General features: G+C 46.5%; 1 protein-coding gene across 1 annotated transcript in view; it reads left to right on the top strand.

The window, feature by feature from the left end:
- Window positions 1-1,478: 1,478 nt before the first annotated feature.
- The window catches only part of LOC122394326 (adenylyl cyclase 78C-like), a 68,214-nt gene continuing 51,172 nt past the window's right edge, over window positions 1,479-18,520 (top strand). The window contains exon 1 of the mRNA XM_043391110.1: window positions 1,479-1,653. Coding sequence (XP_043247045.1) covers window positions 1,551-1,653 — 103 coding nt within the window. The 5' untranslated portion in view covers window positions 1,479-1,550. The remainder of the gene's footprint in view (window positions 1,654-18,520) is intronic.

The following is an 18,520-nucleotide window of genomic DNA, read 5'->3' as shown; positions in this document are numbered from 1 at the left end:
GATTAAAACACTGAAGGTATTTGCTGTAAAACAGATTAGGTGCAGATTTGGTCAAATTAGGTGCATTCGCCGGATAGCCCGTCGTGAAAACGGCTATTGTAGCGGCGCTATACCTTCGGCCTCGTTTCGGGTGGCCGGTGACTGTCGCGCGAACTGTGTGTATAACCCGCCGCGACAGCAGCCGTGTTAGCGGGTGCCCACCTCCTAAATCGGTCACACACCATCACCTAAATTCCACATACTCCTCTCAGTAATGAGGTCACCCGGGCTGCGGCTGGGGTCACGCTATTCACAGCTGTGTGTAACCGGCTGCGCTCAGTGTCATTTGTGTAGTGGTGTGCGACCTGAATTTACAAACGCCGGATGGGTTGGAAATGGTTCTGCTTAAATGATACAGTTCGATATTTGTGGTGGACGAATTCTACCCCGCGACCGATGCATAGGTAATCTAAAGAATAAGAGTTTTGTGCAGTGAGGCTTGCTCCATTCACTGATTTCAGTGCACCACTGAACAGCCTCGCAGACACGTCCCCTTCACTAAAAATCCCCGTCGACGCTGGTGGTCCAGTTGAATTTGTTACAACACAAAGTCGCTCGGGGACGTGTTTTCCACCGTAATTTTACTTGATAGTCCCCGCGCGGCGCAATTTACGGTCGCAGAATCTGCCGCATCTCTGAAATGATCCCGTCTTGTCAAGCTCCCGCGAGAGGCCGGACCCGGGCCGCTTCCCTCTTCCAGGAATCTCGCTGAGCTCTGGAGTTGCACTTTCCATCAACCGCATTTATTTATTATTACTCTATTATATCATTCGTACTTGATTCACGAATGCTATATTACCTCCCGATTCGAAAATGTGCTCTTGAAATTTATGAATCAACAAATAAAGAAACATTTAACGCCTAACGGGGTAAGTAATGTCAATAAAAGTACCAATTGTTTTGCGTTTTTTATTATCTGTTGGAACTTGGAACGTCTGCTATAAAAGGCGAGTTCTTTACTCGCCAGGCTATACCGTACCTATATATTTGATAGGTCCATCATCACTCATCAGCCCATGCTATTTTCAGTTGTTCCGGTGGAGACCAAAAACATTCAGTTGAACCACAAAGTATGATCCTGACAAGGTTGAGTCCTCAATCCGTGCGGATCGAGCCCGCCCAACATCTGCGAAAAAAGACGATAGGTAGGTATACCCAAGGTAGGTACACCTAGCCCCGTCGCGTCGCTCCATCGCTATTCGCTCTGGACTTTGGCCGTCCACTGCAGGTCCCTGCGCCTGCCATACCACTAAACACACACATCATAGAAGTGATTGTATACCTAAACAATAGGTACGCATGACGTTCAAACTTTCAGGTGTCGATTATGTCCTTCCCGCCCACCATCACAGGCAGGTCTGTTTCCGCTACCATCCGCCAGATGGCAGAGCGGCGCCGGAGGAGCCGGCCGGCGCTGGCCGGCTATGAGCAGCGCCGGCAGTGTTTGTGACAAAGAGTCGGTGGTGGGTCACGCCGGTACGCCGGGGGGCCACCGCAGCGCGTGCCGGGCGATGCGTGGTGCGTCCAAGACGGCGACGCAGCTCAACAACGCGGCCGTGCCGCGCGAGGACGGAGGAGGCATGAGCTTCACGGACGCCACTGCCGATGTTGCAGGTATGTTTGACTAGAAAGACTGGGCTTGGCACGGGCAGGCGCCGGTGACGGCGTGCAGTCAGGGCTCGACTGGGGAAATCTGGAGGACACTGTGAACTGGCTACCACTGCGGTACCGGGAAAACCGCCGTCCTCTGACTGTTCGCCACACATGTCCCGACTGGCCGGTCTATGCTGTGGTATATGAACCGGATGTTCTTGTTCTATAGTATACGGAGAGATGGCTTGGAGTGCATGTTCGATTTCAAAGTCATAGCTAGAAGCTGCCGTCTGCAGCGAGATATTATTTCAGTTTACGCCTCTCGGCTCGGTCTAGGCTATGTGAACGCTGAAATTGAAATACGTAGCCCAGGGCTTGCCCTCTTTGCCGCGCTTTCTTACCTTTGTCGGAAATATTGCGTGTAACTTTTGACAGGAGCCTAAAGCTATACATTAGCTTATTAATGGTGTTGAGATACACAACGTCGTTTTCATAGGCGGCGGAACGGGGGGGGCACCGGGGCACCGTGCCCCCCCTTGGATTCTGCAAGGGGGGCACCAATAGCAAGGTGCCCCCCCCCTTAAATTTGATGCATTAGTACCAGGGGCGGATTCGGGAAAACTCCAAGGGGAGGATCATGAATCGAAGTGGTGCCCCTACCTATACCCAAAATTAAAACCTCAACGGATTTCGGCCACTTAATTTTGGTGGTGCCCTATTTTCAGTTTTTTATTTTCTTTATTTTGGTTAGTCATGTGATGACTGGTGCCCCTGCTAGGCCGCTGGTGCCCCTGGAAAGACTTTGGTACCTACCTACCCTGCCCCCTGACAAGCCTATGGTGGGCCCTGACATGACTTAGGTGCCCATGGGCCCTGACAGGCCCGTGGTGCCCCTGACAGGCCTGTGGTGTCCTTTCTAGACCTGTGGTGTCCCTGGGTCTTGGCAGATCTGTGGTGCCCCTGGCGAGCCTGTGGTGCCCCTGTTAGAACGCTGGTGCCCTTGACAGGTTTGTGGTGCCCCTGACAATTCTTAAGTGCCAACGACAGGCTTGTGGTGCCCTTGACGGGCCCATGGTGCCCTTGCGAGGCCGGTGGTTCCCCTGCGAAGCCGATAGTGCCCCTGGCAGGCCTCTGGTGCCCCTGGCAGGTCTGTGGTGCCCCTGGAAGACCTGTAGTGCTTTTGCTAGGCCGATGGTGCTCCTGACAGGCCTGTGGTGCCACTGACAGGCCCGTGGTGCCCCTGCTAGGCCTGTGGTGCCCCTGTCGGCTGTCAGGCCTGTGGTGCTCCTGGCAGGCATGTGGTGACCCCAGGCCCTAAGTCATGACCCATGTGACATCCCCCCTGGGATTCGCCACTGATTAGTACTGCGATGGCTTCTTGGGAATTTGATACATGTAGGATAAATTTAATTTATCAAACGACAATAAGGAAGAGGCAAACACATAGGTACTTGAGGATCAGCTTAAAGTTAACGACACATACGGTGGTGAACTGCCATTTTCGTTTAGTAAAAAAAAAAACAAAAAATAAAAAAATTATCGTGCCACGGCTGTGACGAAAAATAAGTGGCCTAAATCCGATGAGAAAACAGGATTTGGGGGTACCCTAGGTTTGGCTCCTTGAGCTGGTGCCCCCCCTTGTCTCAAATCGTTCCGCCGCCTATGGTCGTTTTTGGCGTTGTGCCGCTTTACTAATTAGCTTGCGCTCGGTGTTAATTTCAAATCAGGCTGCCATAATTTAATTAGGATGCAATAACTATTTCTATTCAACAGGCACTACGTAAAGGTTCGTATGTGACTGCATTCACAAACAACGTGTTCACTCGCAATGATAGGGTGTGCCTATTTATACCTCAGAGAATGAAAACCGGAGCACAAATATGCCTTTTTATTGGCTCGCATTGTTCATTTTGTTTATTTGTGCGATGACAAAAGAGGAAGAGAAGCTCTCATAGGCGCAAAGTGACAGCCTATCATCCTCCGAAGTCTCACGTTTTCCATGGGTTGTCTCGACACGGTCCTTCAGTATGTCTACGGGCTACGGCTTTGTCCCATGGGTAGCATAGGGCGAGCTTAGGCTCATTGCTTCTCGATATGCTGAAATGGAAGTGTTGTAATGACTTGCGTGATGTGTGGGTTTAATAACGCTTTGAACTTTGGATACGCTGAAAATGATATTCATTAGTTAGAGCCTGTGGTATTACCTGTAAATGAGCTTAGTTTCATAGCTGTCATTCTATAATGTATTAGACCTTATACAGTTGTCAAATATTTTGCAGTGGCTCATATTGATTACAGCTGTAACTTATCCTGTGGTATTCACAATGCTCTGAAGTTGATTGATAATGCCGTTTTCACTGTTACGCGTTTGATGCTACGAATACGCCAGTTAATGAGCCTGTATTTTAGTCCACACAATATATGCGTCATTATATCCCATTCTGTGGTAGCAGATCTATAAGGAGCTCGGAGAAGATTCAGAGCATGGGGTGCAGCAGTTTCAAGTGATACTAACAATCGGTGAAAATGACTCGTGCTGGCCTGCAATTTCGGCCGATCGATGGGCGTTTAATGCAGTAGCCTCTTGTATATTGCACCAAACTTAGCCATAAATCAGTCAGAACTAGATGGCATATTTTGCGCTATAACTGTGCGTTTTGATGGATGCGTTTGAGGGGGCATTAGTTTGGGTGTGGGAACTTATGATTTTTATTTGTCTTATTTTGTCGGAGTTGGATATTTGTTTGAACGGCATGTTATGCTGGTGCTGGTCGCGGGTTGTTAGAGCCTTTCTCATGGTTTGCCTTTATCGAACTCAAACCCACCCTACCCTACCCTAACCTACCCATACCCTACCTTACTAATAACACATAGTTACCCTTCTCATACTCGATTAAAGTAACGTACCAAATTTGAGCGCAATCGGCCCAGCCGTTCTTGAGATATAAAACTGGCCCACTGCACGTGCGCACGCGCTAGCTGAGACTCCAAATGACTTGTGCCAGCCACCTTTCTAAATTGTCCCCAACAGTGTACAAAGTTTGAGCGAAATCGGCCCAGCCGTTCTTGAGATGTATAAGTGGACCCCTCACGTGCGCACGTGCAGTCGATCCACCCTACCTGTGACAAACGACCATGCATCGCCAGGTGAGTGCCCCCTCCACTCACAGTCCAAGTTTCAGCGCAATCGGCCCAGTAGTAGCTGAGTTATTCCTAGTGCAATAATGTGCTGTTTACTGGTAGGCGCTTATTTTCAGTGTTTGGAATTCCCCTTGGCGGGCGGTGCATTGCAGCCCATGCTTTGATAGCTATTGTGAAAAGTCGAATGGCCTGCCTGCCGAAGCCATCGATCGGATTTTGTCGAAAAATACCTGTAACGTTAACAAAACACGGTCGTATGTTTGAGTCATTTTCACGAAAGTTTATTGACTTTTCGATAATATTTTGGGTGGATATTGGTCAGAAAAGAATGCTCTTTCCGAATATGTAGGTTTCGTAGCGATTGATCAGCGTTTTCAATACGTTTTGATGTTGTAAAGGACGACGCGCTCCGCGCGAATCAAATTTTCAAACTAATTTTTCATTATTAAGGAAATGGTACGGATCATCACTTTTTATTTCCTTTCCTCTGATTACACGTACATTTGCCTGCAAAATGGCACCACACCGATTTCATTCCGTCAAACTGTTTTCCAGCGGCATCGATTTTCTTCCTACAATGCACGAAATCGGTCATTTTTTCACAACCGGGGGTTTTACCTTGCACGTGTCGCGTGCTATGCTATAAATCCATATCAATACGCTAGTTCGATCTCTCCTCTATCAATTGGTGGCAACCGCTTCTCGCTGCAATCACCCGTTGCCGAGATATCAAGCCGGAAAGCGAGCCGTGTCGGCCCGATTTTCGGCCGACCGCCGATCTCGCCGACACCATGCTATCCCTATGAGAGCACCCTTTTGCACGTGCCGACGGCGCACCCCTGGTCCGATCACGCCTAAATTTTAATACAAAGGCCGCCCACGCCCACAGATTGGGCATGCCAAATTTCACGTCGATACGCGGCGCCTTTCAGGCGCAATAAGACACATAAGTCCTGACAGACGCAGGCACGGTCGTACAGACAACTTATAAATCATAATATAGATAGCGTATTGGCCCTTCGTGACCACAAAGAGTTGACTGGGCAAATTAACGAGCGAAAGTAACGCCAATCTGCTGCTGTTAGTGGGAAAATTAGCTATCGATATTGCTATTGGGACCGCATTTGTTTGACCATGGCTCATGTTGTTTGTTGGGCTACCGTCTGTGCGGCGTCCGTTCGATCGTTTGTCCTTTTGTTAGTCAGTCTTTCCGCCCGTCCGTTCGTCCAATTGTCCGTCTATCCGTCCGTCTTCCCATCCATCCGCCCGTCCGTCTCCCCGTCCGGCCGTCTGTCCGTTCGTCCGTCTTTCCGTCTATCTGTCCACCCGTCCGTCCTTCCGTCTTTCCGTCTGTCCGTGCCTGTCTGGTCAAGCAGTAGTAGAGCCGTATGTTCCCGACGCTCTCCCGGCCTTCCTGGGCTGACCAGTATTGCGCCATTACGTGGGGCGTGGCTGATTGTTTCGCGCTGCACATCAGATTTATGAAACCCTGCAATGGGGGTAATATTCGAATGCACATACGGGAACCGTATTGAATTGATGCTACACAAGCATTATACCGTTTGTATAGAATGTATGATTGTGTCCATTGCCCATCGGTCACCACGAATATTTTAACTTCCTGGATTTACGCATCTTTTTCAAAGTGAATTAACGCAACGCGCAATGTGACTGTTCTACAATTATGTTGCAAAGAAATGTCTCATTTGGCAATATTCATTTTCTTTATCCCATTTCTGGATGTTTATGAAGACGTCTTTAAACGTGCCTAAAATGCCACGCAATGCGATTGTACCGCGAGCTGTTATAACGAACAGCACTTAAGTTATTCTACAAGCTCTTTTGAGTTGAATATTTCCACCTCATGAATACTAATTTCACAATGTAAGCAAAGCCTGGGGATCCAGAGCACGGGAAATGAAACTCTAGTCCGCACACAGGCTGAAGGCCATGCAGTGCCCAGTCGGAGCTCATCAGGTCTGTCTAATAACCTGCGGGCCCAGCCAGCTGGGCTGCACAAATAGCTCTTCTATCAGATACTGTCGGAGAGCAGATCTAACTCTTTGCAGATTCGGAGTCCACGGAGCATGGACATTGAACATTGGACGCAGCAGTGCCTACTGCCCACTACTCATTGTTTGCTTGTTGCACCTGCTCCGCTTGCGGGTATTTAACCGCTCGATTGTTGAGTTTTAGCTCCAATGATCGCTTCGTTGCTTCAGCAGCCGTACTTACATCGAAGATATTGGTGATTCTCCTTACCTTCCCATGCTGAGAACCTCGTTGCCTGCTGTTTGCTCGGCTGTTTGACGGTAGCTCCACGCTGTCTTCTGATAGGCTCCAATTTGTTTAGCGATAGCTCACTACGTCTGATGATAGCTCCACTCAGTCAATCGGCACAATCCTCCACTATCTACTGGCAGTTGACATCGTTAGCTGTCAATCCTATCACATGCTATCACATGCGCCTGTCCACTTATATGATACGCTCCGTGAGGAGGCGGGAGTCTCGAGACGCGCCGACCGAGTGGGTGCTACCGTCTAGACTATCGAAGCGCAGTGGGTGCGGACGTGAAGCCCGAGCGGCTGTCATCCCGCCCCCTCTCTCTCCGTGCGAGAATGGCCAGTCGGCCGACACTTACCGAGGATCAGGCGGACAAAGCAATCGGCGAATGGCTTGCAGATGGCCGGGGATTAGCGGCCGCGTGCGCCGCGGTGGCTCCCATCCATCCTGGGGCGCATTGTTCGCGGCGTCAACACATGGCTGGATAGAACGCGAAGGGCGAGGCGCCGGCCACTCAAGAGAGTCGACGTGCAGAATCTATGCGGTGAAAAGAGCAGTTTATGGCAGCGCTATGGTCTATCTGCCAAACTCTTAAATCTGCAATGACATGAAAAAGTATTTCGGTTCATTTTTTTCGGATACCGCGGGACGCTCGTTTTGGCGTAATTTATGTGACGGCGAGTGTTTTTACGTTCACCTTTTTGTGAGCAACAACTTCTCACACACACGCACACAACCGTTCCCATTCAGCACCTTGTTCGACAGCCGCTGAAGGTGCCCCCGGCCGCCGTTGCAGGGTGTTCTCGGTGCGATGGACGGTGTCACCCGATGCCCTCGGGCGCCGGTCATTCAGCCGGGCGGTGGCGTAAGCGGTTTGCCGGCTGGCATCTGGTGATTAGTGGGGCCTGCGGGCGTGGGCTGGCTCCGATAGACAGTCACCAGTGGCCGGGGTGGTGCCGGCGGCGACACCAGAGCACCAGGACACAACTGGCGCCAGCTGTGGGATGGACGGCGTGGCCCGGGCCTCGCGACATCATGCCTGATAGCGTCACACTGCGCTGGGAGCGCCCTGTATTATGTAGACGTGAAAGGGTCATGTAGAGAGGTTATGTAGAGAGCATGCAAGGGTCTCCGCCAACTGTCACTGCATCGTGTCGTTCCACATAGTTAAGACCACAGCAATGGCCCGTCCACATCGAGGCAACTCTGCACCCTGAAGCGTAGCAATGTAATTTAATGGACGTCTAAGTGCTGCATGCACTAGCTGTACGCTTTGAATCGCTGCACCCACTTTAGACGCTCGAAAACATTATGCTATGTTTAGGATCGAGAGGTGTGCAGTGTGCGCCTATTCGACTCAATACCGGCTCTATAAAATCCGATTGATAAATGCCCTTTGATCTAAGTGCTGTATCAGAAAGCATTCAAAGAGACAGCGTTTGATGTGAATCGTCGATACTTTTTTTTGGGGGGGGGGGGCGATTCTGCGCTGACTTAGGTATTTTGTGCTAGGAATGAGTCAATTTATGCTTAGACAGGACTTCTGTGGTTTATTGGACAGGAAAAAAACTTCATCGAAACGCTGTCTCGCATCTTCGGGATCAAAAATAATAATAATGATAATAATACCGTTTATTTCATGCCATCAGAGGCACATAACACGAATACAAACAGTTACCAACACAAATACATACCACAGAGAAACACTGAACATTCCAGCTCGTTCGTGTTCATAGACTAACCGTAACCATTTTCGACAATGCGTTTGAGCGCTGAGCTAAAAACATTTGACACTATCAGCATGACTCACAGAGCTCAGATCCAGCTGCATGAGACGGTATTCACGGCGAATGGCACCATGCAAGGTAGCCATAATGCCTGTTCTGCCAACCTCACCATCAAACACAGTGCGTATGATAGCATTATCACATGATAATAGACGTAGGTATGTAAAACAGAAGCTGCCTATACGCCACATACATTTTGCAAGGCAGAATGGACAGTGCCTGGCACAGTGGATGATTCCTTGACGATTTAGGTACACCTACTAATTTGATAATGATAATATTTTATATTTGTTTAAAAATGATAATATTTTCAAAGTTATAAAGAGTGAGAGGTATAACGAATACAGAAGAGAAAAATAGAAATAAAAGGCAAGAAATGGAGAGATGAACAATAAAACAAAAAAAGTGAGCGAGGGGACGATAGAGGAAACAGCAAGAGAGACAGGACAAGACCGATTCTCGGATGCGGAGACAGATACAGAGACGCACAAGAGGTTAGAGCCGAGAACGACGGAAGATTAGGCGTATTTTTGTCTCGCCGGCAGCGATGTGCAATTTGTGCACGCAATGTACTGAATTATGCTTAGTGTCGCTACGGGCGGCCGGGAAGTCAGCTACATTGCCGGCGGCTCAATACCAGAGACACTGAGCTGTATTCACCAGGGATTAGCTTTGCCTGCGCTCGATATAAGCTCCTCCATTAGACCTGCTGCAGCTTGTGGCGTTTAGACCGGCTGCCACCACCCATGTAAAGCGACTTTCAGCACAGCAGGACAGGAGACTGTTCGGCGCTAACGTGTCCTGGTCCGTCAGATGCCTTCCACGGAGATAATTCTGTCAGAAGCAGACGTAAGGCGAAGGCGGTTGTGATCAAATGCAGCAATGTTGTGATAGTTGTCAAATGCAGTTATTATGATTATTGATTACCTACATTTTGCTGACAATCCCGGCAGTGATGTGGCTCTGAATTAAAGCATAAGCAATTATTAACCTAATGTGAAGATCAGCTGGGTTAATGCACAGTCGTTAAGCTCTGTGTGTATAAGATACAAAGAAAATGTTAAAATGATTAAAAAATACACATTTATAGTGCAAATGAAATACAACTGAGAAAACGTCATTAAACAGCTGACCGAAACTAAAGCCACATCTGTCATTGGCTTACCGTTTCCATTGCAAAACACCTCGACTAATACAGCCCTTAGTGGACGGTCGGTCTAAGTCTGCCACCTGTATGGGAACAGGTAGCCCCTCCGTTGGTAGTTCTGTTTATTGTGCTCGCTGCACTGGTAGCCACCCCTTACTCCACTGTGTGCACTGTGCAAGACTTTCCGTGTGTTTCGTGCATTGTTCGTACTGGACTGTGTGTAACACTCCCTCTATGTACTGTGCAGCGCCGTGTCACATTTCCGCATTTTCTCTGGTCGCTATGTCTTGTTTACAGCGAATTCAAGCACAAAGAATCAGGTGTCGAATTTTTCTACGATGTATAATACATTGTGTATGGCTTTCGTTTTCCTGGATTGCGATACAATAACGTTAATTCTTTGTAATTAAAACCACTATGCATTGCTACCGAAGCCTAAAAGGTGAAGAATAATTGGCTAAATATTACGAACAGACAATAAGATGTCGAAATTGCATTGGCGCCGAAGCATCGCTTCCTGCGATTGTGATGACTGTTGGTGGTTTACGTTCGGTATTATGATAGTGGACTGTCTGGTGTGACTAATGGCTATGTGGTAGAAGGAAATGTTTCTTCGAATAATTCTCTTCGAGCGATTCACATAGGTGCAGCGCCATCACATTTCACAACAAATAAATGATTATATAACTTAAAGAATACAACCCTCTGCCGTCGGTCTCGCTTTGCTTTCCTCTATCTTTACTGCAATACGGAGAATCTTTCGTCAGTTATTGTATCATATCCGGTATTGGTCACGGCTTTATTATAAGGTAAACAGCAATACAACCTGTTTCGCAATGGCTGTTGTCTGAAACTTATGACGCTGGCTTGCGGACATATGCTAATTATTTACCTTGGCTGTTTCCGCGTTTTCAGACGATGTCGCTATCAATTGTTGCGATTTGGTGTTACCGTCAGGAGCGATGGTGTGAAAATACGTCACGCGTGCTTGCACTCGTTGGAACTCGCCAAATCTTTACACTTCACTTCAGCAGACATAGCATAACGCGGTGACGTGCAATCACGTTACCGCCCTTGCTATCTACTACCGCTACTCAGCATGGAGCCGCTACTAGTGCGGCTCCATGCTGATTTCCGCAGTATTGCATGCTTTACATTGGAACTTGGGCGGCAGGATGAATGCAGTGATCGAGTTTTACCAGTCGGTCTTGCAACCCTGAACGGCTGCATAAGACTTTATATTTTGCGCTATAGACGATATTCATAAAATAAATTCGATAGATTGTTCATCGTACCATAACATATTGATCATATAAAATAATTGTTAATGGCATTCTTGACCACAAAATACGGCCTAACCCTGGTGAATGGTTGGCGTAGTCGATGAGGTGCTGATTCGACCAAGTTATTGACACCCAGTGGCAGCGATCCGGGAGGATTGGGGCGGGACGGAGGGGACTGGTTCCCTGCGGGTCGACTGATCCCCGGAGCGGCCCATTGCGCACGGGGACGGCCGTAAGCCGAGCTGACGCAGCGGCACGGACGCAGGCGCTCCGCCCGTCGTACGGGCCGTCAGCCGCCGATACGGGCCGTCACATGCGCCTCATATGACTGGCGTTTTGCACGCGGGCGGACCGGACCGGTCTAATCACTTCCGGCGGCGTGGGTCGATTGGACCCAACCTGAACCAGACGGTGCGGTGGGTGGCTATGGTGTTGACCTGCTGTTGAACCCCCTGCGTGACGCCAAAACGTCTTGCGTTTTGGCGTTGTGGCAAAGACAAGCGTTAGATACGAGATCGCAGCTATTTAGTGTTTGACTGCAGGCCTTTTCGACCAAAATGTCCTAATCATGCCGTCTTGCTGATGGAACGGATCCCGTCCTATAAATTTTATGTTCTCTAGTGTCGGATCAAGATATCTGCACGTGTTTTCCGGACAGGCGGGGGGTGTGGCGGCTGCACCTGCCCGTGCGCAACAATGACTGTCTCATTGCGTGCTAAGCTAGTCTGCAAGATCTAGCAGCCATTGCTATCCATTTGCAGTCAGTGATCGTTTAGCAGAAGGCTTCACGCTCATCCTTGCTCAGCAGTGCCGCCAATGGCTCATCGATGGCAGAGGCCCGACCGGGAAAAGTTCCCCCTTCTCCGAGGAACTTTGTCGTTCTGAGTTTTGCGGACAGATTCTGTGGCAGATTAGGTGACGGGCTTTGGGAAGGTTAGGTGAACCTCATTTCCGGAAATGTCGCACTAAACCTGTGGACAATTTTCCTTTGGTCGCAGTGACCTATATGACAACTGAGTTTGCCTAGTAAAGGTGACGGAACTGATTCAGGCGCAAATGTGACGAATTCCGTATATTTCCAGTCGCTAATGATTTACCTGAACAATCATAGCTAATGTTTATGTGCATTGCCTGTAATACCTCAGACGAATGGTTACATACATGCCTAATTTGCGCAATAACGAGCCAGTCGATTGATTAATATGCAATAGGTAGGGAAACCTTATTTTCTCATTTTTGCAGAACGAAAATTTGCAAGTCTCATTCAGGTTCATGTGAAATGATAATCATTTTTGAAGAATGCAGAATTTATTTGTTGGTTGTAAAAACAACAAATATATTTGGTTAGAGTCTTTAAATCGAGGACAAAACGTGTAAGGATCTCAATATTCGTTTGTCATTTTCAAAATGTTTATCATTTTCAAACGTTCAAAACATAAAAAAACGTTTGCAATAGGATGGACGGACGTGAAAGGATTACATCAGCCCCAACCTTTGCCGCTTAATATTCTTTGGCGCCAGGGCTCAAATTAAATAAATATACCTACTTTATGATCTGGTTTGTTTGTCATGAATACATTCACACGGCCACCTGGTCAGTATTCAGGCCCTGTCAGCTGGATGTCCGTGCTCAGAATTATTCTCATCCTACACGTCTCTGTTACAATAACCGTGCGAATAATCGTCCAGCCACGTTCACTGACGAAGCTACCGACACGGTGGTGTTTGACCGCGCGTAAAACTACTGCGTGGATCTGCCAACCAGTCCTAGGCGCAGTCATATCGGCGTTATCGCTATCGACCGGCCGATATGCATCGACTGCCGGCTGTGGCGCCCGCGGCGCACCTGATCGCCTTTTACAGGCGGCCCGGGCCGGCCGGAGATTACGAATTTCCAACCCAGCCCGGCGGAAAGTTGCTGCCGACCGGGGTCCGGCCGGCCGGCGCCGTCTCTTCTCTGAACGCGACCGCAAGAAACGACAGCGGGAGGCTGCTGCACAAACTTGGCTGCAGAAACCGCACAGATGACGTTTGGAAGGGCGCCCAAGTTTCGATTTCATTTACATGCTTAATGGTTTCCATTTAGGCAGATTCGACTATGTGCTCGCTCTCATATGTAGAGTACAGCAGTCATCAACGAGTTGAAAAATGAACTTATGATATCACGCAGCCTGTTCTCCACTTCTTACCAATGACGTTAATTTTCTTATTCTACATAGTAAACGCTTTCTATGAATGCCGCAATGCACGAAAATGCCACAGTGGCTAAGATCAACTGTTTCTAAACTGACTGGAAACACCAAACGAGGGCTTGGTTATTGTTGAGTGCCTGTATAACACGCTTCGATATAAAATTGGTGCCATAGCAAACCAGACCCAATGACAGCTATATGACGAGCCTCTCAGCAATTCTTTTTCAGCAGCTGTCGTTTGAGCGAGCGCTAAGGCGATCACAGGAAAGTTACGTAATCCAATATTTTACATTTTCCTATGTGTATTTTTTTCTTGTAAAGGACACGTCGTATTAACAAAACATGCACTTGTCATGTTAGTTACGATTCTGTTGAGCCGGCAAATATCACATATTTACTGTTATCACCTGCCTCTTGCATTAAATCAATTTAATGATTATACGGCCAATCACAAGGCTTTTCGGCCCAGATATTGGTATTTATCTGGAATTTACAATTTCCGACAACGCATTAGAGTTGGTAAGGTGTTGAATGAAACAGCATATGGTAAAAATTCGGGTATTCAAGGAAATGCAGGACCGGCAATTTTATACATCTTATGCAGTATACTACGCAAAGGATAAACTAATTAGACGTGGCCTTACTCCCAGCAATAACGCACAAATGTTAGCCTCATACCTACGTTACATAACTGACCGTTCCTTTGCCTTACTGCTATGCGGGTGTAATTAAAGTGTTTTGATTCCTAAGGTTCTTGCGTCTAGCCTGGGCATGGTTGAAATTGCTGAACTCAGCTTATTAAGGGAAGCGACAAGACGTAAACATACTTGCAATGCTTATTACACCGCAATGTTTAATCCCATGGCTTTCTTTGTCGTCATGGGCAATGCGTTTTTTATTTAGTTTACAATATCTACTCGTCAAGTTATTTTCAATGATGTGAAGAAAAAGCGGAATGCATTTCTCCAGTTTCAAAGGTTTCAAAAATGGTGACGGTCAATGGACCATACAACATTCCAGACATGTGCTTGGATCCGGAAAAATGGATCTGAGATCCGATCCCATGGATCCCGATCCGAGATCCATTCAGATCATAGATCCAACCCCTCAATTTTGTCGAGAGATCTACTGGGATCATAGATCTGACTCTTCAATTTTGTCGCTAGATCCACTCGGATCATAGATCTGGCTCCCCAATTTTGTCGTGAGATCCATTGGGATCATAGCTCATAGGTGCTCAAAATGTGAACAACTTTCTTTCATAAGAAGTTATGAATACCAAAGTATGGTTAGAAACAAACAATCTTATACAAAGGCCATATTAGTAAAAGCATCCAGTTACATTATACAGAATACAAAATAAAGGAGGCTCATGACGGACACAACTTGAGAGAATTGAGTGACATGAAGATTGTTCACAGTTCACATACCAACAGAAAAGTTTGCATTAACAATTAACATAGAGGTAAGTCAAAGTAATGACTAATGAACAATACATAACTAGGTACCAACCACATCACAATTTATGTTAGAAAATAGAATCTACATAATGATATTGATAAGACAATCTTGCATTAGACAACCATCAGGCTTTCCAGTTTCCAGCTACCAAAATTGATTGATAAACAATAAAAGATGATACTGACACATGTGGCTTGGTTAGGTAAAGGTATTTCAATCTATTGAAAGAATTATTGAAAAAATAAACTGAGATATAAACAAAAGTATAAAAATATTCAACAGCCTGCGGAAACGATGGTGATGGGAAGCGAAATATCAATTGTAATGGCCATGGATATTTACCGTAAAATGATTATTCAGTATCTAAATAGAATTCGTGACGTCATTTCAAATAACAAATGAGCTAAGCGTTCTACCTTCGAGTATAATGAAAATAAATAAAAAATAAAACTGGATTTTCAAAAGTCTGGAGTTCTTTTTAAAAGAATGTTCATTTTTTCTGCCTCACATAATTTTACGATACGATTGTTTGTGAATATCATCTTTGAAGCGTTGAATTTAATGACGTAAACGTAAGCTGAAACGGTATTACATGGGCCTGAGCGGTGTGAGCCTTGCATCTTTATTTTATTCACTTTTCAAAAGAATAATAATATCTTACGTCATTAGTTAAAAGGGCCTATTACGGGGAATCTTTTGGAATCATTACGGTTTTGGTCAAATTAAGATTTTTCATTGGTCAAACGATAATGACGTAATAAAAGCATATTACCAAAACGTGAGCTATGAATTTCGTTTGTCTTTTTTTGGGAGGCTCTCTCATAACAAAAGCACAGCATGGCACCACACGTGTAGGTAATCTGAAGAAGTTGATGCCATTTTTGAACTTGTAATTTTATTAGGAAAGTATTAGAGGTTGGTTGCTATTCTTACTAAATCGAAATTGTGTTGCACATACTAATAGCTCATACGAACATTCTGGATTGGGATTTCATACCTGGCAGAAGCGGATTGCTGGATTATTTTGAACAAAACTGACCTATTTGGCTTCCAGGTTTGATTTCCTAACATCTGTCCATAGGCGGCAGAACAGGGGGGGGGGGGGGGGTGGCACCAGGGTACAGTGCCCCCATAGATTTTGGCATTTTAACATTAGCCCTACTGGCGTTGCATGGAAAGAATGGGACCAAAATGAAAATCTGCAGTGCCCTGCTGCCACTGCATCTGTCTGTACTGTTTGTTCATTGAATTAAAGTGGCTGTAGCTTGTTGATAAGATTGTCATCAGTGCTGTCATGAAAAAGTTACAATTGCTCACAAAAAGTAGCAATATGCATGTTCTTGGTTTATTTTAAATGTAGTACAAACGTTGTTTATTTAAATTCAAATTTAAAGGGACAGTATCACCATTTTGATGAAATTTGACATTGCATAGGCCCCACCTTTCTGGTCCGGAAACTGAAGACCGATCCTCGAAGCTCCACACCGTTATCCCGCTATCGCCGCTCAAAGTACGAAAGGTGTACCACACTTTGAATCGTGCTTCACTATCTTCACTGTTTAAATGTTTGCGCCGTTTTTTATTGACCGCCAGTAATAAAACTTTTACCCTGGTCATTTCATCAAATTTTATAAAGCCAAAACGTTTTTCGCACTTATTCATCACCGTTAAATTCATTAAATAGTCGTAGGCAATTTCCGCTGTTTCCTTCGGATTCTAGCGGCTCAACAAAGGAATTCCTCCAGCTTGAATCACAATCTCCCTCCAATGTATGACGTTTATCACGTGATTGTCACGTGATATTTTCTCCCATTGTCAATTGTCACGTCCAATTGTCACTCCCTCCAATTGTCACGTGATATTTTTATAGGCAATACCTAAGGCTACCTCTCCCTAAGGACAACTCAATCAGAAGAACGACCGCGTAAGCGTAGCGTCAATAATGTATTATCTGCGCCAGTTCTGTAGTAATTTTGCATGCTTCCAAAATGGCGGCCATGCTTGTATAGTGGTGGTTCGCTCATGAAAATGAATCATGAAAATGAAATGTGGTTGCAATATTTTTCACCGAGTTCGGTCCTCAAACTATGTTTTTCTGATTCAGGAAAATAAGAAATGCTAGTAAAACAAAAATCAGCTCCATACATTGATTTTTTTTTCGATGATACTGTCCCTTTAATGATGATACCTAATGATTACAAGTGGTCTTAACCAATAACCATGTCCACAAGTGATAATTCTCAATTGTATTGCACTGTAAGGTGTACAATTATGTAGGATAAGGGTTTCATTGGCTACATGTTGTCGTGAGATCCATACAGATCATAGGTCCTCCACAAATTTTTGTCCGCTGGATCCACAGAGATCATAGATCCGACCCCTAAATTTTGTCAAGAGATCCATTCGGATCATAGATCCAACCCCTGAATTTTGTCGAGAGATCCACTCGGATCATAGATCCAACCCCTCTATTTTGTCGAGAGATCCACTGAGATCATAGATCCAGCTCTCGGATCCAAGCACATGTCTGCAACATTCCCGTACCACATAATTTGCCAAGCTGGTTCTTGCATGTTACGGATGTGGAAACGTCTCAATTCGAACCTGAGTGAGCGTCTTGCTTCTCCAATGACGCTAATATTCCAACAATTAGCGTCTCAAGACACTCAGCTAAGCCGAGCACCCCACTACCGACCAATATTGCGCCGCGGCCGCCGAGAGACCGAGACGGGCCTCAGGAAAGTGAGCGTCCAAAGTGCACGGACGAGACACTGGAGGAGCATTGCCGCCGACTAACGGGAGCCTCGGGCGGAAAACGGAGACCACCTGGCGCGGCCCGGACCACTTCGTAGAATGTTATTGTTGCCGCAACACCGCCTACTAAGGCCGGCCAGTGACCTTTAAATGCGAGGTCCATCCCGTCGATATCAAGTAAAATACTCGCGAAACGTGAGGTATAAGAAGCTCTCAACGTCACGCGAGAGGAACTTTTAGTAGAGCATTGCGCAATGTCCATGACTCAGAATGGAAAGTGGATCAGAGGCCAGTTTACCAACAGAAAATAGCCGCCCGCCGGAATTTTTTGCCTAAAGACCGCTTCACATACGGAGCGTAAACGCGATGGGCACGTAAGCGGATAGGGCTTAACCGTTTAGGCTCCGTATGTGAAGCGGTCTTTAGGCAAAAAATTCCGGCAGGCGGCTATTTTCTGTTTGTAAAACTGGCCTCTGGACAAACAGTTTTCGTTCCTCAAGATATTCCTGATGCATAAGTCGATTCTCCAGGCTGGAAGTTTCGGGCAATATGACTTCTTGACCGCAATGGAGAAGCTAGATGGACGTCGCTTTTATTTATAAGTGGTATCTCGGGAAGAATAATACCGCTCAAACCCTTGTTTGAGGGTGGACAGTTGACGAATGAAAATGACATTCACAAAAGAGAAACAATGGTCGATAGTTCTGACAAGTGACAAGTTGCAGCTTGGCGACCCGTACCGATTGACGCTCATCACTTGATGTGAACTTGCTCAAGCCATGAAAATGTCGCGGCGCTTTCGTCATTTAATGCGGAGAAGTTACGGCTGTAGAAGTGTT

This window comes from Amphibalanus amphitrite, unplaced genomic scaffold (assembly GCF_019059575.1).
Source record: "Amphibalanus amphitrite isolate SeventyFive unplaced genomic scaffold, NRLGWU_Aamphi_draft 000585F_arrow, whole genome shotgun sequence".
Classification (NCBI taxonomy): Eukaryota; Metazoa; Arthropoda; class Thecostraca; order Balanomorpha; family Balanidae; genus Amphibalanus; species Amphibalanus amphitrite.
Note: the sequence above shows the minus strand (reverse complement) of the source record. Positions and strands in the feature narration are given on the sequence as shown.